At 48.4% G+C, this 22,483-nt stretch overlaps 1 protein-coding gene across 6 annotated transcripts in view; it reads left to right on the forward strand.

Moving 5' to 3' along the window:
• Positions 1-22,483, forward strand: part of MGMT (O-6-methylguanine-DNA methyltransferase) — a 290,626-nt gene that overhangs the window by 230,791 nt on the left and 37,352 nt on the right. For all 6 annotated transcript variants that reach the window (XM_077945016.1, XM_077945017.1, XM_077945014.1 and 3 more), the window contains 1 exon segment: positions 10,572-10,720. In XM_077945016.1, coding sequence (XP_077801142.1) covers positions 10,572-10,720 — 149 coding nt within the window.

The following is a 22,483-nucleotide window of genomic DNA, read 5'->3' on the forward strand; positions in this document are numbered from 1 at the left end:
CAGCCCCAGGATGGTGCGTGGCTATTGTCCCGGCGCTCACTGGAACAGCCCTCCTGGGGAGCCTTCCATTGGACTTCTTTATGCAGCCCAGTGCACACCTCACCTGTGCGTTTGTCAAGCCACTGAGTGCAGTGCTGTGGCCTGAATCATTCCGGGCCTTGCTTCTGGAGGGTTGACAGTAGGGGACACAGCAGGCCAGGGGCATTCTGGGACCCAGGCCTCCTGCCTATGTGGGATACTGATGTGTGTTGTGTGGACAGGTCACTGATGTGTTTCAATGTAAATCTGACCTTCCTTTAAGAGCAACTGGGCAGCTGTCTAGGAGCTTCAGCCTCTATGATGTGGACACCTAGTCTCTCTTTCTGGAAGCTTCTAGAGTGTAAGAGAAAGTAGGTTGGATACTCACGTTCCCATTGTCTTTGAATAATGGAACAGTGGGCCTGGATTGTCATCCTGTGGATTGGGGAAGAGATCATAGAGATCATAGAAGTCACCTTAAAGTAAAAGAGAGTAAATCCAAATGCTATTCTATGTAGACTATGTGCCATCAAGTACAGAGCATGTGCGCATGTGGACTTGTCGTGATGAGGAAACTGGCTTCCGTTTCAAAGAGGAGAGCCGGAGTCCTCCAAATCCATGGAGATGCCGCAGTCTAAAGTCTTTGGAGTCAGGCTTTCATTCCATCCTGGGTCTTCCCTTATGAGTTTGGTAAGTTGTTATTACACAACCTCGGGACCTCAGTTTCCTGTTTTAGAAATAGAGATAATAGTACCTCCCCCAAGGGTCTTTGGGAGGAATAAGTAGAACAGCTTGTAATGGCATGCCTGGCATGTGTTAGGCACTCAGTAAACAGCAGCTGTGCAGTGTTGTGCGAGAGCTTACCTCGAGCTGTTTTCCTAGAGTGCGTTGATCCTCAACCGTGTTCATGTAGCCCTGCCCAAGGTGCCATATTGTGTAACGGAGATGTGACATCGAGGCTCCATGTCACCTGGGACTTCTGGAGTCAGCCGCCTGGCCTGTGGCTGACCTTGGCTGTGTTCCTGAGAGAGTGGGGATATGAAATTGCATGACACAGTCAGTCATCTTGTGCCTGTCTCATCTGCTCTCCTGATGGTTCAGTTCTTCTCTGCCCCTAAATTCTTACGTCCCAGAGCAGACTCTTGGTTGAGATGCAGGTGCTTTTGTCAGGTGTCCTTGGAAAACTCCAGTGACAACAAGCAGTCAGTAGCCTGTAGTGACCACCTGCACTGTCGTCCTCTCTTGTGGACGTGGACATTGACTCTCCATGTCTGGCCTGTGCAGAAAGAAGTGAGTCCTCTCTTTTTCTCTCCAGAGCCTGCAGGGGCACCCACCCTCAGCTGGGCAGGGCAAGGCCAGGACAGAGGCTTTGAGGGCATCCAGAGAGGAGACTGCAAGGTGTGCAGGTTGGCCCAGCAGAGAGAGACCAGAATGCAGAGGGTGCTCAGGGCAGGCGGCTGCTGCTCTGGGCTGTGTGTGTCGTAGCGTTAGCACGGCAGACACGAGCGGTTGACCAGATGCCCCATTAGAGGCCCATGTCTGGGCATGCGGTGTTGATCTCTGTGTATAGATTGATGTGGCTTCTTCTCAAGGTCTGGGGAAGATAGATGTTGAATAATGCACAGTTGCCTAGCCTCAAAGATCCTTTGAGAAATAGCTACCCTGTGCAAGTTTCAACCATTTGTTTAGACTAATGGAATGACTCTAAAAGTTTATATCTTTACAGATGTACAAGCGCTTTATTTATAAGAAACTAATTTAAGCTGGGAAAGAAGAATGTGCTTCTCGCGTGTGTGTAAAACATTAGAAAGCAGCTCTGTTCACTGCCGTGGTGGTGGAAGGCATGTGCAACACAGACATAAGGCTATTTGAACTCTTTATTTGCCACATTTACAATATTAATAATAGCGTTTCTAGAAGTTGTCACATCAAGTAAAAGATCTTCATTCCAGGCTGTCTTTGGGGGCCAAATTGAGACTGGATGCATGCATTTAATAAATTGTAGTCTCACGTAGTCATTTTTGTAAATAATTAGTTTCAGTGAAAGAATAAGTTAGCATATTGTATGCATCTAATGTTGCAAATGTACATACAGCAAACTTTGCTATTAATCAACAGTCAAGCACCGCAAGTGGGGTCTCATACATAATGAATTGTGCTTAAGCCTCATGGGCTTCTTGATAGAAAAATAAAAGAAAACACAAGTGCAGTAAGCTTTTGAATAAAATTTAACTAGATTGCTCTGCATCCTGTAATTGTTTTGGAATCTTTAGGGACCTGATCATTCATCTATAGTTTTGGGGTGTTTTTATCTTCATCTGTCAAATAGTAGAGACTTTTAAGGATATGTTAAAATGTTGATAAAATACAATTTTCCTTTTAATGATTTGAACATTTAGGGGGAAAAGTAAATAGGCTTTTTAAGGCTTTCTGGTCTGCCAAGTATACTATTCAGGTTGTCTTTTAAAAATATTTTTATTATTTAATGCATTTTTAAGAATTATTTTTAAAAAGAAAACTATGTATTGTTCTTATGGGGAAGAGTTGAAAATTTACATAAAGTTTCCTCTGTATTTTTGGTGGGTGTTTTAAAATGCTATAGTAAATACCTTTGTGGTATTGTTTAGGATCTGACATTAATTTGAGCCCCAAATATTGAGGGCATAGGATGCCCGTTAAAAATTGGTATCCAGTTTTAGCAAGATACCTATGGCCACCCAGAAAGTAACTTGGAGCCTAACTTAATTTTAAATGGCCTCTTTCTCCTCCTCACATTATTGATGTTGGTACATGAACCCTTTGGTGGCCTATGATAGGATCATAAACATAGGATTCATTTTGGGATAGGGTTGAAGGCATAAAAGCAAGGAATGAGATTTATGTCCGTCTTTATTATGAACCACACAGTAAAAGTGCGGTAAAGATTTGCCGACTTGACAGCCAGAGCTCCTCACAGCCCTCCTGCAGGCACTCACGGAACACTGCCTGCTCTGGGAAGACCTCCTGTTTTCTTCCGCACTAGAAATGGGCTGTGCTCATCACTTACTTCCCTGTCTTACACGATGTCCTTTTGTACAGAATGCATCTTTAAAATAGGCCCTACAACCAAACACGTAACAGTCAATCAGTAGACTCACCTCACCTGTGATGAGTGGGAGGCCCTTTTGTACCAGAAAGTTAAAAAATATATATATATATATATAACTCATACCTGTCATTGCTTATTACATAAACTTAAGTGTATTGTTGATGTTTCGTGCGTGTTTATTCACTTTTTCCTGTCATAGTTGAACACATCTTGTTCTTGGGGGTGCATGAGAAATCAGTGGGGTAGCACGTGAATCACTGAGGACGGCCCACGGTGTGCAGTCAGTGCCATTGTCATCATCGTCATTAGCAACGGCAGCTCAGGACCAGTGAGGCCGCGGTTGTGTCTGTCATGAACCCATTGGCGTGCCGTTTGTTTTTTATCTTTGCCGCAGTTGCACTGTTGAGATCCATGTTTCCTACTACTAACATCAGCATTTTTAATTTTTTCTGTTTCTAGTCAGTTTCCTAATATAACTATAGAATATTCAAATAATTGCATGCACTTTGTCAAACGTACATGGTCATAGTGCCCAAACAGTTGCTGGCCACCAGGCAGAGCCACGGAGCAGTCACTGCCATGTTCCTTCCCAGCCGCCTCGGGGCCTCCATGAAACATCGGGGCCATTGGAAGGCGGAAGTGCTGTTTCTGATGTTGACCTGTGTGTTTGACCTTCACCTTCTCTTCCTGCGCAGTTGGCTGTCAACTCCAGAGGAAGGGGCAGCCCTGAGTCAGTATTCTAACCACTAACTGCATGCATTTCAGATCCTCAGTAAATGCTTGAATGAAATTAAGCCACTGCATTTGTCTGAAATATAGAGTCAAAAGGTTTTATTCAGCCTCCTGTTTAAAATAAAATAATCTTTATTGAGAGCAGGTAGCATAGTTTATTTCTTTTCTTCAATCTTACCCCTGAAAGAAAACATCTGAGCTTTAGCAGGAAGCTATAATTGAATGCAGGACAAATCCATCAAACACAAGACACTCTGCTAGAGATCTTCTAAATGGGACATAACTGTGCATTTACCAGTGATATTTAGCAAAACTCTCCATGTAGCATGGATAATCTTTGGCTGAAGGCTTGTTCCTACGTGAGCCCTGGAGTCTGCTGCTCTGCCCTCTAGTCCTGAAGGTTCTGGAAGCCAGAGGAGGTGGGTGCTCGCTAGCTGGGCTTGGGAAATGTTGCTCATCACCTGAGCATCCAAAGTGCTGTGTGTGGCGAGGCCACTAAAAGCTTTTCAGGTACCCGTGGGTTTCCGTGCAGCCTTCTTCAAAGCCTCTTGGAAGCCTTGTATCCAAGCTCGGCGCCTTGCCAGATTCCAGAGGAACTCAGAGGAGCAACTGCCTTTGGAACAAACTCCTTGGGTGACCCTCCAGGGTCAGCCGATAGCATTCCCAAACCATAAGATGAAAACGTTGTCCGTGGAGAGAGAGAGGAGGTGTTTGGGTCGCAGGAGAGGCAGAGGGTACACAGCACACCCCGTCTGGAGTGTCCTGTGGTCAGCCCGATGGAGCCTCAGATGTGAGGAACTCATGAAGGACTCTTGGCCGATTTTCTTATATCAAATAGGATTCAAGCCAAATACATCACGTGTTAATGTCTCTGGGGAGTAGAATTCATTCAGAAATGGACATTTAGTGATTCTCTACTGCCAGTGGAATCTTAAGGCACCCAAAAATCTGAATACTCAAATCTCCCAGCTGGCTGGTGGAGTTTTAGAGCGTTGAGCACTCTGAACTGGGCAGAGCTGGAAGCTGTGGTACCAGGAACACACTCTTTCTGTTTTCCTCGCACTGAGCTGGGCTGATATCAAGACTCCTGGGGCACTTGCTTCCTCTACCCTTTGTCTGTGGCCAGGCGGGATTCCCACACGGTCAAAGGAAGCCCGTGTCCAGCAGGGGCCGTGTGCCTTGCATTTCTCTCATCTCCCCCAGCTCCGCTGTGCCTCAGGTGGGCCACTGCCGCTGTTCCTTCATGTTCTTGATAATATCAGTGTCTGGAAAGGAAGCTTCATGCAGGTAGGGGGGACACTTTTCCCTGGAATAGCCCCTGTGCCCATATGTTAGGAGTTTGTGCTGGAACGTTCTGACCACCTTTCTGTGCCCTGGTTCGGGTTGAAGGGAAGGAGATTTAAATCAAATCTGCAAGGCAGTTCATCACTGGGACATTGTTTTTCCAAGCCGGGGAAGGGGAATGAGTTGGGGCAGCTTCCCACAGGCGGCAGCTCCGGGAGAATATCACCGGGGCCTTCTAGTCTGCTGAGGCTCTGGGAGCTTCCACCCAGGGCAGGTCAGTGTCGTCCGGTTTGGTTTTAAGGAACCCCTGGCATTGCCAACAGTTGTGTTTTTCTTAAAGAAATCCTTGAGCCAGGCCCACGTGGCTCTGGCTTTGCTGTGTTAAGGTGCCCGACGCCCTGTTGTCCCGTGTACACATGCCCAGCAAAGCTGTGCATCTTTTTCACCCACCAGCCACCATCTTCTCATGCCAAGTCCAAGAAAGTGAAAGGCACCAGTGTCATGATATGTGCCTCGGGATTATTCTGTGGGTGACACATGATGTCCTGGGAGAGGCCTGGGGGAGGCGTGACTCTGATGTGCTCTGAGCATTTCCCCACCCATGCTGGGAGAGGGTCTTGTCTCCTGCAGGGTTCAAGGGATGGGACAGAAACGGGCTGAGGTGCCAGATGAGAGTCTCCAGCTGGCGTCTTGAGCTGGAGTCCGTGGCAGCACCCAGAGCTGCAGGATTTGGGCTCCTGAGCAAAGGTGCTCCCCTGGCGAGGATGGGGCGGACCACAGGGCCGGCATTTCAGTGGTGGGTGAGTTGCAGGTCCCCTGGGGAAGACTGGGACGTGGGATTTCCATGCGCGTGGGCTGCGGAGCCCGTAATTATTGGCGTTTCAGGGTTCGCCAGCGGGGAAGCCCGAGGAACTCCCCCGTGATAAGTGCCGCCGTGAGAGAGGCCGTCACCCCCAGCTCTTCCAGGGCCGAGCGCGGCAGGATGGAGGAGAGGGCAGGGCAGGAGAATAAATTTCATTTTACTGTAGAAATGGAAATTTGTGTCATGGCTTTAAAAATCTGGTTTTATGTGTGTGTTTAATGCCATTCATTTTAAATGTAGTATCATAAATCCTTGCTTCAGAATCAAAGCTGTTTAATTACATTTCACCCATGAATAGTTACCTAATGCCAATAGAGAAAGAGTTAAAAAAGAGAACTACAGAGTAAATCAGAGGTTGAGATCTTTAGCACAAGCATAAAAAATCAATTTAAGATGAATTTTACTACTATAAAAATTCTTCAAGTATCCTTTTAAGAGTGGGAAATGCTAGGAAAGCCAGCTCACATTTCAATTCCCTCAGCAGCACGAGAGAAGGACGCCCGCGTGGGCAGAGCCTTGCAGTGCTGGAGCGCACCCCATTTTGCTCAGGGGTGCTGAGGAGGGAATCCTCACTCTGGAGTCTGAGCAGTTGCTGGGGGCACAGAAGCTCCCAGCTCTTGTGGTAGAATGCCCCCTCTCCCACAGCGTACCCTCGCTTCCCTGAGAGACCCCATCTGCAGGGTATGATGGCCGGCCAGACCCCTCTAGTTCTGGAGCCTAACCCTGACCTTGAGGTGCTTGCTTTGCCAACCAGTCCCACATCCCAGTCTTCCCCGGGGTCCCTGCAACTCACCCACCACTGAAATGGCAGCCCCTGTGCTCCGCCCCATCCTCGCCGGGGGAGCACCTTTTCTTGGGAGCCCAAATCCTGCAGCCCCAGGTGCCACCACGGACGCCAGCTCACGACGTCAGCAGAGGTAATGCAGGAGAAAAGACCCTCACCCAGCGCCTCATCCCCTTCCTGTCCCATCCCTCAAACCCTGCAGGAGACGTTGGCTGAGCTCTTGCTGCAGAAGGTGCCAGGCCCAGGTGGCTTGATCAGGGGTCTTGTTTCCCCAGTTGAAGGTCGGGGTACATGGGCCCCATCACGCTTGCTCTTCCTGTCTGGACAGTGGTGGTTGACAGCTCTTTGTCACTCAGGAGGGAGCTGGGACTAACCCTCCCTGCACGCTGCTTCCACCCCTCTGTTCTGCCGCCTTCCCCGGGGATCAGGACAGCAAAGCACATTACATATTTCTCCATCTTTCTTCTTAGATATCATCAGTACCCTGTTTATTCAGTTAGCAAGGAGCGGAGCATGAATCAAATGATTGAAGATGTGTCTCTGAAATTGAATAATATTTAAGCCAAGCAGAAGTTCTCCTTTCCATGGCCAGACCTCACTTAAGTGGGAAGGAAATCGGGACAGTGAAAAGACAGCACTTCCATGCCCCAAGGGAACTCTGAGAGAGGCCATTTGGTTGCCCTGCTCGGCAAGCCAGTTCTCTGCCTGCAGAGTGAGCCCGGTTTCCCCGGGGCCTCTTTGTGATGGCGGCCGATAAGGGTTTCCAGGCAGTGGCTTGGGCTGTGGAGACCTCAGCCTGTGTATTGAGGGTACTGGGCTGAACGAGGGCCCTGTCTGCGTGAGTTCCCTCGGGCAGGGGTCTGGATAAGGTGGCAGCTTAGAGAAGGCCAGGGCCTGTTCTGTCTGGCCGCAGTGTTCATGGGGTCAGCCATGAACTGTAGCCAGCTCTGCTGGGCTTAGTTCTCAGGCCCAACTGCTGGTCTCAGTTGTCTGTGGTCATCCTAGTGAGCTTCCTTCTTTTTCCCTTCATTCTCTGGCTCCTTCCTTAAAGTTGTCAATATCTGCGTGCTTGGAAACCTCTGACCACCCTCCCGTTCCACTGTGAAAAACAGTGTACGGGGACCCCTATGTGCGTCTCACCCGAAGAGGTCCATTTTTAGAAAGACCCAAGGATCTCGGCAGAGACTTTTACACCCACAAACCACTCCCGCCCAGAGACCCAGCCTCCAGGACAGGACAGCGTGTGAGGCTGGCCCGAGGTCTTCCATCACTGCGCCTGCTGTCAGATGACATGCACATTTCTGCACCTGCAGGACCTCAAAGCGAAGTAACCCTGGACACACCCTTCACTGGGTCTCTTTCCCCAACTTCCTCCCAGCAATGGAAGGAAAGCACAACTCCACACGAAAATAACAACACAGGTGCAGCTCTGTGCCTCCCTGTAGCTTCTCCCTGCCGCCCCGTGGGCTTGGCCATGGTGTCACCACACACTGTAGGTGTCGCAGACGCAGGCCCACGGCCGTGTGTGCCCCTCGGCATGTCTGCTGTCTTCTGGGAAGGTGGAAATGCCATCACAGGCACTTACTCAGGCAGAAGCTCTGGAACTTTAGATCCCAGCTTCTCCGCTTTTAATTGTCTCTTGTTAAAATGTGAGTATCCCAGATGGAATGCAAAAGAGGTTCCTGCTGCTGAGGCCCTGGTTTCTTTTCTGAATGGAAGTGCCAGGGTATTTCCGCCCACAGTACACTTTAAGCCAAAGTAATTTGTATCATCTTTAACACAAGCCCAATACACGAAAGGCTGTGTTTGTTTAACTAGACGTGTAAGCTATAGTTATCTTTATTTCCACTTTAACTGCATAAGAGAGTAAACCTTTTTAACCATAAGGAAGGTGTTCGGCTTCCTTTTATCTCTTGCCTCATTATGTACTTTTGACTTTATTCAGATTTGTACAAGCTTGGTTTTTACCTCACAGGAAAAGCAAGAACTAATTGCTCCAGAGATCATCTGAGCTCTTCGTGTGAAGGTGTTTTAAGAAGTTGTGACTGTATCTTCTTTTCTAAAACAGCCTCCAATTCTGTGATACTAAGCGAAATGCCGGTTGTTTGCAGCTCCGGGGCTGGCTCTGTTGCCTCCTCTCCATGGACCAGCCATGCCCAGCCATGTCCACATCCCTTGTGTGGATAGTCGGGATGGTGCTCTTGGCTGCATTGGCCGCCTGTGCTGGGCTGCACGTCCAGGCAAATACAGCCTTCATTGGGAGCCTCCCAGAGCAGCACGCGTGTGTCAAGGAGAACCATTTTGTAGATCTCAGCGCACAGCCCCCGAGGCAGCCCAGGAAGGAAGGGTGAAGGGCCCGTGGGAGCTGTGCGTCCGCAGCCTCTACAGTGCAGTGATGCTCCCCACCTTTTCACAGAAGCCTGAGGAGCAGCACTGTCTGTGAAAGGAAACTAGAAAACTCCCGCGCTCCAAGCCTGGGAAGTCCCGGGGAAGCGTGCCGTTTGTCTGGGGCTTTGAGAAGCAGGGAAGGAAGGAAGGGAGTCACCTGAAGATAATGGACCCTGTGCCGGGGCTTCCCAGTGGGGTTCCACAGCACTTGAAATCACAATAGGTTGTGTCATGCACGCCACAGCCCCGGGTGGCAGTGGGAGACCTCCCCTTCAGGGCCGTGTCCTCAGTCTGTGGAACACAGCCCCGGAACATCCACCCCTGCTGGGGATGGAGAATCCTTTCCGTTAGGGGCCACCAGGTCGAAGCCACAGAAGAATGAACACCCCAAACAGAGGCAGCCACAAAACAGTCTGAAGCGACTCTGAGAGGTACAGGTTCAAACTGCAGGAGACCGAAGGGAGGAGAGTGGCCAGAAAGAACCAAGAAGGCCGCGTGGTAGCTCACGCCTTTAATCCCAGCGGTTTGGGAGGCCCAGGCGGGCGGATCACCTGAGGTCGGGAGTTCGACACCAGCCTGGCCAAGATGATGAAGCCAACATGGAGAAACCCCATCTCTACTGAAAATGCAAAAAATTAGCCGGCTTGGCAGGCGCCTGTAATCCCAGCTACTAGGGAGGCTGAGGCAGGAGAATCGCTTGAACCCGGGACGTGGAGGTTGCAGTGAGCTGAGATTGAGCCATTGCACTCCAGCCTTGGCAACGAGCAAAACTCCATCTCAAAATTAAAAAAAAAAAAAAAAAACAGGAAGATTTGAGAAAGAACCGAGTAGACGCAGGCACGTGAGGCACACGGCTGCTCCCGAGAGAACAGACTCGCTGGACGAAGGAAACACAGACTAGGCCCTCTGGAGCGTGGGAATCAGGGGACCGAAAGTGAACCCTGAGGACTCCCCTGAACACAGCACAGCTATGGAGGAGGCAGGACGCGTGGTTGTGGCCTTGCGTTGTTGGACTTGGGGTGGGGTGGGCTGTGTAGTGCAGTCTAATGACTGTGTTGATATTTCTGGAAACTTTTCGATAGTGAGTGCTTGATGACTTGGGTGCAGCTATGCCGTCTGTAAGTCTTACAAAGGGACACTGTCACTTGGGTTGCTTTGCGCTGTGATGCAGACTCAGAGCGCACGTCCTGGGAGGCCTGAAGGTGGAGAGTGGGTGCTTGAAGGTCGAGAGTGGGACCCACCCTCGGTGGGTCCTTGCCTCACCAGTCCCCCCTCTGCTGCACAGCTAGTTGAGACGCGCGTGCCCGTGAAGCAGCCGCAGGTGTTTGCCCGTTTAGATGCAATAGGTTTTTGCTTTTCCAATGTGTGGAGGCAGGGCCCAGAGGTTTACTAAGCCCCTGTTCTCACTTTTGCAGTGCCATGGAGGTCCCAGCCCCTGCTGAGGTTCTCGGAGGTCCGGAGCCCCTGATGCAGTGCACAGCCTGGCTGAATGCCTATTTCCACCAGCCCGAGGCTGTCGAAGAGCTCCCCGTGCCGGCTCTTCACCATCCCATTTTCCAGCAAGGTCAGTAACTAAGCCATCTGCGGTGGTTCCTTTGGGGAGCTTGACTTATTAACGATCGCTGACATCACACTTCATTTTATTGAGTATACCAGCTTGGTATTTTTACATCAGCTAAACAGAGACAGCGTTTGGCCGAGCTGGAGGGACAGGGGTTCACCGCCTCCACCCACTCCAACGCTTGTGTTAGTTTTGGCACAGGGTCGCATAATTCTTGGCAAAGGCAGTAAAAATGATGCATGCAGATTGACTCTTGACTCTCGCTGGCTGAAAGGTTTAAATAGGAACACATCTGAATGGCAGTAAATTTTTCAATAAGCTTATTGTGAACTTCAACTATCTGCTTGCCAACAGCACAGAAAACGAAACTTGTGCGTGGACATTTAGCCACTTCCATACACTCTGTTTGTGACGCTTACATCGTAGCAGGTAGCAGCGTTGGAGCTTCTCGGATAAGTTTTGCATTTAATTTCTCAAACGTACCAGAGTTAGAGATATTCTTTCTTAAGAGATAGCTTGAGAACTTACCTGTACATAGCCTGCTGAAGGCTTGTGATAGCCTAAAACATTTCCCAGACATTTCTTTTACAGCTTGTGTTTGGCTCTGCTCAATACAGAAATTAATTACAGCAACTAAAATCATTCCAGACACATGCCAGAAATTTATGTTGCATAGTGAGTTTTTCATAATCATTGTTGTATAAGTGAATGTATATTCATATATGATGTATATAAGGAGTTGTACACTTATATATCCTTAAAGGGAAAGATTACCTTGAAATTTTACATGTGGTGAATTTAAAGCAATTTGGAATTTCAGATCGGGTTTGCTGGGTAAGCTTAACAGTATTCTAATTGCTGCGGTGCTTCTCAGCACAACACAGACTTGAAAATGGAGAGTTTTCAGGGGAAGCAGGTAGAGAAACCCCGGAAGGTTGGGCTGGTACCTGAGTTCACTTACGAAGTCAGACAGGCGAACAGATGAAGTCATGAGCACGTTTTGTGCATAATGAACTGAAACTGTGCAGCTGTAATGGACCAGGCACCTTGCTGTCCTCTGAATCATATAGAACTATCTCCGGAAGGGTTCAGTGGGGATCTCTAGGATGGGCGGGCAGGAAGCTAGAGTGAGTGGGCCTTTACATGGAACCACAAACATCCACGAAACCTCTCATCATCTTTGCCCACCAGTGGGCCGCCGCCAGGACAATGGCACTACCAAAGCCTCCTGGGCTGCCGCCAGCTACGGACCCACCTCTCCCCAGCACCACAAGCCAGTGAGCCAAGCAGACGGTGTGGGGGACCTTGCTTGCTGTACCCCTGACAAGCTGGGCACGGGGCAGGATGTTGCTGCATGGCCCAAAGAAGTCAGAGATTGGTTTTGTTTACTAAAGTTGGGGCTTGGGGATCTTAGAGTGGTGAACTCTTCTCTGTACGATCTCTGTTTGGGGGTTCAGAGCTGCCCAGGAGGCTTTTTTTCTCCTTAAGCCTGTCAAATATGTGAGCTGAAATGTAAGGTCTCAGGACAGAAAAGTTCTCTTATAAAACCAGGGCAGGAGGTATCCGCATAATCGTATGGAGGCTGGGAGGACGAGCCTGCAAACCCCTGAAGTTTACCTAAGGTTTATTGTGCAACTTTATGAAAAACGTAGAGGCAAAAGTTCCATGAAAATTTTTAGTTTTCTCCAAGTCATATGGTGGTCCCGGCCATGGAGCTAGACCCTGCTGGCCTGGTCTCACCAGGGTCCAGAGAGTGATGTGCGCCGGGGCAGGCCGGGAAGAAGCGGAGGGGAGGCCTCTGCAGCTGCTGATAGGAACTCCGGGACGGGGGTGGCCAGCAAGGAGGGAGGCATAGAAATAATCAGACACTCTCCAAACCACCCCTGCGAGCGCTGAACCCCCGCTGAGGCTTTCCCCCCGTCATTTCTGCCCATGGCAGTATTTGCTGCTCCTAGAGCCGACAACGGCAGGCGGGTCCCTGGGGCTCCTCAGTCAAGTCCCTAGTGCTTAAGCAGAGTTGGGATCGGCCACACCTACCCTTGCCTCCCTGACTTTCGGCCCACGCCAGGCCAGGCTGCTTCCTGGGCTGGCAGGTCATGATAGCTCTTGGTGACCAGGAAGACCTCAAAGTAGCCACTGGTATACTGGTAAAGGCTGTCTGGCCCCCTCATGGCCCTGCCCCTCTTGGAAAGCCCTACAGTGTGGGTGGATACCTCTAGCTGGGATGAGGTGCACTCCGGCAAAGTTTTGGGGTGGGAGTGTGACAGCCTCTCACGTCCTTCTCTCTTGGTACTCGAGGAACTCTGAGGCTGGCTGCAGACTCAGGGTGCTGAGCTCAGGGCCTTCTCTCGAGGGTGGGGCTGGAGTCCCCTGGGCCAGGCCTGCCTGCAGATGGTTAGTGGTTGCTATGGGGGCTGGGATTCCCCACCACAGCACGTGCAAGCCAGGTTTTTAACATTTAGCTCAATCGTTTACTCCTGGACAGGGGCCAGGTGTACGGATTTTACTGTTTGAAGAAGGGGAGGTGGATGGTGGATGGTAACAGGGAGTTAATTGGTTCTCCCAGATGTGGGTACGCCCCTTTCTGTCTGGCATGAGTTTGGTTTGCGCTCTGTCCAGTTTGTATCTCGTAACGTCAGTGAAATCAACAGTGAGGGGAGTAGGTCTTTTAGAGGAAAAGTCTTTTGGCATCTCAGAGCCCCCTGGAAGCTGTGGAGTAACAGAAATCAACCTGCTTTGCAGACTGAGAGGAATGGGTCCATTGTAACATGGAATGAATGTTTCCTTGACCAGTTCCCTTTTCTGTACATTTTAATTTTTGTATATGTTTAACATACTTCTGCATATCATTTTTCACCATATTCTCCCTTCTGAGATTGAGACCAGGTTTATCTATTTCAGCCTGGTTTATCTACGTCAACATTTTTAAAAATGTGATTGTATTTGAGCTCATCCTTGAGTTCCAGCACATTGACCCTTTCTTTCTGAAGGCCTGGCTGGTAACACTTCTGACCGCACAGTTCCAGCCTTCATCCCTTCCTCAGGCCCGTCCTGCCACGGAAAGAACCTCTCCTGCACGCCACCTCTTCGCAGCACCACCTCGCCTTCCAGGACTCCTCTCTGGAATGAACATGCTGTTCTTGATTTGCTTTTTAAGGCTAACCACAAAAATATGCATTACGTCGAACCATACGAAATTGCTGTTTTTGAAGTTAAAACTTACCAAATCCTAGAAATCTCAGACGGTTCAACTTCTTATCTTGGGGAATTTCCAAAGACAGGTTAGTAACTAGGTCGCTGTTGGGGTGTTTCTGCCTGGGGACAGTGAAGCTGCCTTTCCCGACCCAGTGTCCGGAGGTCTCCGGGGCGGCCTCATTGTGAGGCCGGGACAGGTGGGGTTTCCCAGCGGGAGGGCGCTGAGGCCCTGGAAGGAAGCCTCATTGTGCTGCTGGAGGGATTAAGAAGAAACCTGAGCTGTCCAGTGAAGCGTATCCTCATTTCTGGTTCAAGTGTTGTTTTAGTCAGGTCATTTCCTAAAATAAAATTCGTCAAAGTTTTCTTGGTTTTGGGTTTTTTGGCTTTTTTGGTTTGCTATTCTGGTTTTTTTAAAGTGTCAACAAAATCCATTTTCTAGCTACTGTGTGACCAAGACCCAGCGTTTCGTTGCACAGCGTAGCTTTTTAAGGAGGTCATTTTTCCCCATAAGCCTCTCACAGGGTCAGCTTTGTATTTATTTCTCATTCATTTTTCCTCAAGAAATACTTATTTAATGAAGCCATTATTTTCGAAATACATTTTTACTTTTTTCTTTTATAATGAAATATCATTTAAACTTTTCTCTGAACACCTCCTGATTTCTTAGTGTTTATTTATGAAAATGTTTAGCTTGTTTATATAATACGCCTCCTGGAGAAGCCGTAGAGGTCAGTGGGCAACGCAGTTACAAGAAATCCTTTCTACCCTAGTTTGCCAAAAGCAGCTTTTTACAATGAGTTCAAGAAAAGCAGAGCTGTGGAAGGCGAGGATGGACTTTCAGATACGGAACCCATCTGGGCACATCCTCAGGTCCCTGAGCCCTCCCACCCATGGAGACCCTGCCGGCAGGTGTCGCTGACCCCAGGCTGCTGAGGGAGGGCCCGAGGCCAGGGCCTTTCTGCTCCTGCCAAGGCGGGACCAAGCCTTGGGGCTGCCCACGCAAGACTGTGGGAGGCCCAACTGGGACCCCAGCCTTCTCACAGATGAAGGCGTTCAACAGACGAGTTCTGAGTTTTCTTTGTAAAGTGACTGCAATGTTCCCTTTTAAATGAAATATTTAACACTTTAATAATTCCTTCGTCACAGCTGTTGGCTTATAGCTATGAAATCCAGTTGCATGACAGCAGCAAAATCTCCGTTTTTTAACACCTGCTGGTAGAAGTTAAGTTTTTGTAACTTGTATTACAGAGCCTCAGAAAGTATTCATATTTTGTATTTTTGTGTCTCATCGAATTCCTCATTTCAAAAGGGCCTCTAACAAAAGCCCTGCCCCAGAGTTAAGGGAAAGGCCCTTCCGGGTGAATTCATTGAGGTTCCCACCGTGTCCTGGAAGACGGGCCCTCTTGGCTGGTGCTTCCAGTGGGGACCACGTGGGTCCTGGAAGGTGCACATCCCAGGAGAGGATGACGAGGGAGGAGAGGAGAAGAGAATGGCATCATTATTTGGGTCCTCACCGGAGCCAGCCCTTTAAGATTAGAAATCCTTCTTGAAGAGCCAAGCAAAGGCTCATCCAGCCCCCCACAACCCCATTCTGCTGCCTTCTCACATCCAGGAAAGAGCACATCCCTGATGGGCACCCAAGCAGGAGGCCTCCCCTGGAAAGGGGCACTTCAGCCCTCCTCACCCAAAGGTCCTGGGGCCCGTTTGGGTGTTCTTAAAATGTACCTCATAGGTCGTGATCCAGCCTGAGTTTTTCCGCAGAGGCGCTTCAGCCAAGAGGGGATGTCTCTCGTGGCTTCCACATAGATCACGACAGCACACAGGCCTTGTCCTTTCAGCACTTTGTACCGATATTTTCCCTGAACTTAAAAAAAGAAATTACCAATCAAAAGAGAAGAGAAGAGCTAAAATAGGAGATGCATTTGCAGCCACCTCTGGGCGGCCACCACTGTTCCCCTTGATTTTAAACGAGGGCTCATAAATATTGTTGACCTTCCTAAGATATTACCTGGTGGAGCTGGAGGGTTTGTAAACCTTCTTCCGGTGCCCGTTTATTGATTAGAACAAGCTAACAACACTGCACTTAAGTGGAAAAAACAGCTGGTGAAAATGTAATTCTTTCGGCCTTAGAGCTGCTGGGCTCCTTTCCTGGACAGCAAATGTGGAAATCAAGATCTGTGGCCTTCTGGAACCTTCACCAGGAAATATGAAAAGAAGAACCGATCCACAGCTGAGAGTGGATGGCAGGCCCACGGATTTCCAGGTGGCCAGTAGGATTGTCCGATGTCTGGAATGAGTACCAGGGACCACCACCAGGAATCATCACTTCTACCACGGAGAGGAAAGCCCAGTGCATTTCTGTGGTTCAGAAACTTGATACAAAGAGAAGCTGGAATGTTTAAAAGCAAAAATAGGGCAGGGATCACTGAAAGTGCAGGATGTGTGCGAAACAAGGGTAGAGTGAGCGCTGGCAGGGATGGAGGTGGTGAGGGGCCTTCTGCGCTGGGGACACTTACTTATACCAGCCCTGCCCCAAAGAACCCATCCCCTGTGGGTCCAGAAGACCAGATCCCCGCTGATGTCTTCCCTTTCAGAGCTGTCTGGAGGTGCATGCCACTAGTTCCCAGGGTCTCATCTGCCAGCACACGGCCTGGCTTTTACAAGACATCCCCATTGATGCGATTCCCTTCCCAGTGAGTGAGCTCCCGTCACCCGTTCTGGCTTATTTGAATACCTGCATCACCTCCAGCCCCTCAGCGGAACAAGAATGTCAGATAATCCAGAATGCTGTTGAGGGCTGCTCCAGGTTGGGGGCTCACAGCCCCAGCATCCAAAAGTCTCATTTCAGCAGGGCATGTCCGCAGAGTCCCTAGGCACCCCGAGCTCTCCTGGTTTCCCTGGGCTCTGCCTGCATGGGCTGGCCCCGTGGACTGCTTGGCCAGGCCAGCCCAGTAACGGCAGAACACGTCACTCTCAGCTCCTGAGCTTGCCTGACCAGCTACACTCTGGCATATTGGTGAATTTCATAGACCAAAGAACCTGAAGTTCAGATTGTGTATTAGTTCGTTGTTTCATATTTTATTATGCAGTTTCCTACCTAGCAATTGTCATGAGTGCTTTCTTGCTCTTTATCTTATGAACAACATCTTGGGCTAGGAGAGAATTTTTAAAGTTTCAACGATGATTCATTCAAGCACATCCCTTTTACAAGTTACTCTTAAATCTCAGTTCATTCAGTGGGGTTGGGGGAGTGTTTATCAGAATCCTCTAGAAATTTCATTTGTAATATTCTACCTACAAATTTTTATACTTCTGGCCGGGCACGGAGGCTCACGCCTGTAATCCCTGCACTTTGGGAGGCCGAGGTGGGCAAATCACAAGTTCAGGAGATCGAGACAACCTGGCTAACACGGTGAAACCCCATCTCTACTAAAAATACAAAAATTAGCCAGGCGTGGTGGCGGGCGCCTGTAGTCCCAGCTACATGGGAGGCTGAGGCAGGAGAATGGCGTGAACCCGGGAGGCGGAACTTGCAGTGAATGGAGATCGCACCACTGCACTCCAGCCTGGGAGACAGAGCGAGACTCCATCTCAAAAAAAAAAAAAAAAAAAAAATTTATTCTTCTTATCTCTCCTCAAGATACACTAAAACCTTAGCATGGGCACACACATACACATACCCTGTTTCTGAGAATTACTGTTCTAAAGGAATTTATCAAAATGGAGGTAGCTCTTATGAATGCTTTTGCTGTGTGCTTTACCCTCTACTAAGTCTAACATTCCTAATTTAATAGCTATTTTTGTTGGAGACTTAAAAGCGGTGCCCATTGAAGGAATGTTTTGCTGTTGAGGAAATGCCTGCCCCTCTCCTAGGAAAGGGGAGCTCAGCTCCTGGTCCACTGGCAGTGGCTGGAACAGAACCATGGCCTGCTGAATCCCAGGAAATTGATGGTGTCCCTGTGCAGAGCCCTCTGACTCATCAGCGATCCCACAGTGTCTGTAGGAGAAGCATAGTTAGGTGAGAGTTTCATCCTGAACGTAAGAGGTGTTTGAGTCCTTAGTTCCCTGAGGTTTCCATGAGTTGGAGGAAAGGAAGCAGCCCTCACACAGAGCAATTTACCAAGCCTGAGAGGAAACCAAAAGGACTGTTTGAGAGTCAGCCACTTTCACACCTTGTTGGACGTAACTAGGGTCTCTACTACAATAAGCAGGACTTGTAATATTTAAAATTATTATGAATGCTGCTTTTATGGGAAAATATTTGCATTAAAATATAACTTAACTCTGGTGAAGTAATGAAACAGTAAATCAGTGATGGCTTCTATTAAAAATTAAGTCACCGTAATTATGTGAATGCCTTTAGAAGGATTGTCCACAGTGTCCTGGCGTTGGCCTTGAATGGACTCCTCAAAAAGTAGAAGTAACCAGGTTTCTGCCTATGAGGAAATGTAAATTGCATCATTGCTTCCTTCAATAAACTTGCATTTTAAATAGGCTTTGAAAAATAGGAATTTTCTCTCTGTTTTAAAGTAAAAAACACACTTTTCACTTAAATATGTTTCTAAATTTCTGTTTCCACTGTAGTCATTAGCTGGACTTGTGCTACTCCAAAAGAGAATGTTTACTTCATATCTTTTGTCATCATAAAATGTACATTCATATTTTACAGGTAATGTTAGTGCATTTGAAATAATTCTAGCAATAATAAGTAGAATTGTCTCCACTACCTGTGGTTATAGAGAAAATGATATTTTAATAACGTGTACATAGAATTGGACTACATTATCAATATGTTAAATATGTAAATATCAGTATAAAATTAATAGTGATAATGCCAAAAAACTATTGCAGGAGCCAAAAGTGTAAGAACTATGATTTAAGGTAAATGCTTTCACACATATGGTTTTTGCCTGCAATCCTTATGTTCAGGCTGATTCAGAATGTAAGATTCATGAGTCTCTGTCCCTCTTTAGATGTTGTTTCTGGTGTCAGAATGGAAAAAGCAAATATTTACATAGAGGGAACTCCTTTCTCCTGTTGGAGGTATGCGGCCGTCGCTGTCGCTTCCGAGGCCGCGTGGAGATGGGAACATCCTCAAGGCAGAGCAGACTTCCTGGAGGCTCAGCTGGGACGTCTCCAGCTCCGTAGCACGTTTTAATTCCATACAAGAAGTTACTCCCAAAGAAGTAAATTGAAGAACGAAATCGAGGAAAAGAAAGTCCTTTTTTGAAAGCTCTTAAACACTTGACTCAGTTAAGTTTGGATCAGGCTTTCTCTGCCCTTCCAAATATTCAGGTTAAGTATTGGCAACGTCCAGGAAACAGCGCTCTGGAGAGCCCACCCTCTCTGCCAGCATAAAGATGTACAGCGTAGCTGTTACTATGACAGCTACTTCTTTTTTCTCGAGTACTGTTGTTAATTGTTGCACAAACACATATTGTGTAAGAAAGGGGACTTGGCCATAGTCTTCCACGTGTGGGTGTGTGTGCCCACACTGTCTGCTTTTTAAAAAAATGCACTGGGCTCCGTGATCCCCCGCCTGCCAAGCAACCTGATTTTCTCTTCAGCCCTTCCTTACTTAGATGGTTTTAGTAAGACCTAGCAACTGAGCTCGAGAGACACGTCAGGACTTACAGCTTGCCCAAGACATATACTTTTCATAGAAAATTCGCGTCTCTTCCTCTTTTCAGAATAAAATATGCAAGAACCAACAGAAATGGCACATCCCCCCGCTTTTTCCCAAGAATTGGGCCTTTGATGTTCAAGAGCAGCTAATATTAAAGGCTCTCCCTAGAAGGCTGTAGAAACTGTACCTATTTATGACAAATGTAAAACAGCACAAATCTAGCTGAATATGATGGTATCATTAGTTTGTGAATCGCATCCTTGAAAATAACTGTGGAGGAGCCAAATCGGTTTAAAAGAAGATAACAAAATGGTTTAAGCTACTTAGGTTGAATGCCAATTATATTTTAATATTCAACTGAGCATATTTTACTAAGAAAAAAGGCTGCGTTGACGCATGCATAACTCATTGGCAGCGTCGGCCAGCTGTGCCGCTCCACTCTCCGAATCACTTTGTGCATTTTAGTAGCATGGTAATTTAGTAGAGGACTACCTGAGTGATGGCATTTTCAATGAGCAGGTAATCTACAGAGAATTTTTATATGGTTATGAGTTCTGTGCTTCAGCCCGGCAACACAAAAATACATCAAGACCAATTACGGTATCAACTTTCAGTGTGATACCCTTGCCACGGAAGTGCATGTATTTCTGCCCCAGGCATTTCAAATTGCATCTAATTTGAAATCTTTGGGGTTTTAATTAAATTTCAGAATATATGGAATTCTTCATTAGTACCTGCTCTGAATAGCAGATCATCCTTCTCCCAGTCTCTCGTTAAAGAAGTAGGCTGTGGTAAATAGCGTGTTCAGTAGCTGATCATTTGTGGGACCTGGGTATTGGAACAGAAATAGTGAAATGCAAAATAATATCAAAAAGATTATTAGTCCAGGGAGAGTCTCTTGATTTGTATTTTAATGGAATTTTACATTTCTCTTAATGATTTGCAAATTGTCCTCTGATTATAAGATGCATTAAGCTTTTCATTTTAATGGCAAAGACACAGCCATTAGCAGAATTTTTTTTTTTCTGTCTTCTTTTTAGAGTGCTTCCCTGCAGCAGATAAATATTGAAACCATTAACACCTTTTGATGTACGGTACAGTCTGCATCTTAGACCCATACATGGCTGGCCAGCCATGGTCCCTCCGTGCCGCACACCTGGCTGGGGACCCTGACTCTCCTCTGGGGACAGTGAGCAGCAGTAATGCCTGTTTCCTTTTCTAGAAAACAGGATTCTTTTTGAAAATTACATTGAGGGGTGGTGGTTATTTGTATTAAAGCAGTGCATTTAAATATTATTCATGGCCCAATGTGTATTTAAAAAGCTGGTCTTACCAGGGTTAGGGTTGACAGTGCCCACAGCTCCTACCTTGCTCTGGTCTGCAGGGCTGGCCTTGGTGATTTTGGAAATGGAATCTGGCCTTGCCCCCAGGATGTTTCTATGTCAACCCATGTGCTGTGAGAGACACACAGAGCTCTTGCTGTGTTAGCCAGCTGACCACGGCACGACCCCAACGCGGGGACACTTGACTTTGGTTTGGCCTCTGAGATAATGTCTTGGTTTTAAGGCCAGGACTTCTAGTCCCCTAGAAGATGAATATGATTTACACGACCAGAGCTACAAGACAAAGCTCATCTCTTCTGCTCCATCTGCTGAATGTGCACAGGGAGCTTTAGGCTTCGACCTGGAAGTGACAGCCTGCGAAGGCAGTGGCGCTTCGGGCTAGGTGTCTCCTTGCGTCGGAGCCCTGTACAATCCAGCAGCTCTGTCTGATTGTATGGTTAGGAAAACCAAAGCCAAGGGGGCTAGACGATGGCACTGCTGAGTGCGGGCAGTGGCGGCTGCTCCCGATCCCCGCACTGGGCAAGTGGGGTCGGGCTTTGGCCCTGCTTGCCCTCCATTTCAAAGGGTGATTCTTCACTCCAGGCTGGCACAGCTGACCCAAGAGTGAGTGTCTCTGAGCAGCTATGGCTCCCAGTCACTTACCCCCTCACGTTCGCACCTCGAGGTGGGCACAGCACAGGTCTTCCAGGATCTGAGGGATGAAGCTGGACACACCTCCTGCCCTTCCTTTGCCCTCTTCTGGTGAGTGTCACCTTCCCGGGCTGTCTAGAGCCAGTCTGTGTGCCCGCTCAGGTGTGTCACCTTCTGCTCAGGCATGTCACCTTCCTGGGCTGTCTAGAGCTAGTTCATTTGTCCACTCAGGCGTGTCCCCTTTCTGAGATGTCTAGAGCCAGTCCGTGTGCCTGCTCAGCCATATCACCTTCCCAGGCTGTCCAGAGCTGGTCTGTGTGCCCGCTCAGGTGTGTCACCTTCCTGAGATGTCTAGAGCCAGTCTGTCTGCCTGCTCAGGCGTGTCACCTTCCCAGGCTGTCCAGAGCTGGTCTGTGTGCCCACTCAGCTGTGTTACCTTCCACTCAGGCACATCACCTTTCTGGGCTTTCCAGAGCTGGTCTGTGTGCCCGCTCGGGCGTGTCACCTTCCAAGACTGTTCAGAGCTGGTTTGTGTGCCCATTCAGGCATGTCACCTTCCCAGGCTGTCCAGAACTGGTCTGTGTGCTCGCTCAGACGTGTCACCTTCCGAGACTGTCCAGAGCCGGTTTGTGTGCCCACTCAGGCATGTCACCTGCTCAGGCATGTCACCTTCCCGGGCTGTCTAGAGCTGGTCCGTGTGCCCGCTCAGGCGTGTCACCTTCTCAGGCTGTCTAGAGCCGATGCGTGTGCCCGCTCAGATATCCTGTCACCACATGGGCCCTACTCCTGTGTCAGGGCCATTAGCTGGCACATGCTGTGTGGTTGCCTGGTGCGCGCTGGGGCAACCTCAGGAAACTACTGTTAGCCTTCGTATTGATCAGTGCAGGCTGCCAAAACAAAGTGCTGCCAACTGGGGTCTTATACAACTGAAATCTTTCTCAGCTCTGGAGCCTGGAAGTCCGAGAACAAGAT

Source organism: Macaca mulatta, chromosome 9, assembly GCF_049350105.2.
Source record: "Macaca mulatta isolate MMU2019108-1 chromosome 9, T2T-MMU8v2.0, whole genome shotgun sequence".
NCBI classification, from domain to species: Eukaryota; Metazoa; Chordata; class Mammalia; order Primates; family Cercopithecidae; genus Macaca; species Macaca mulatta.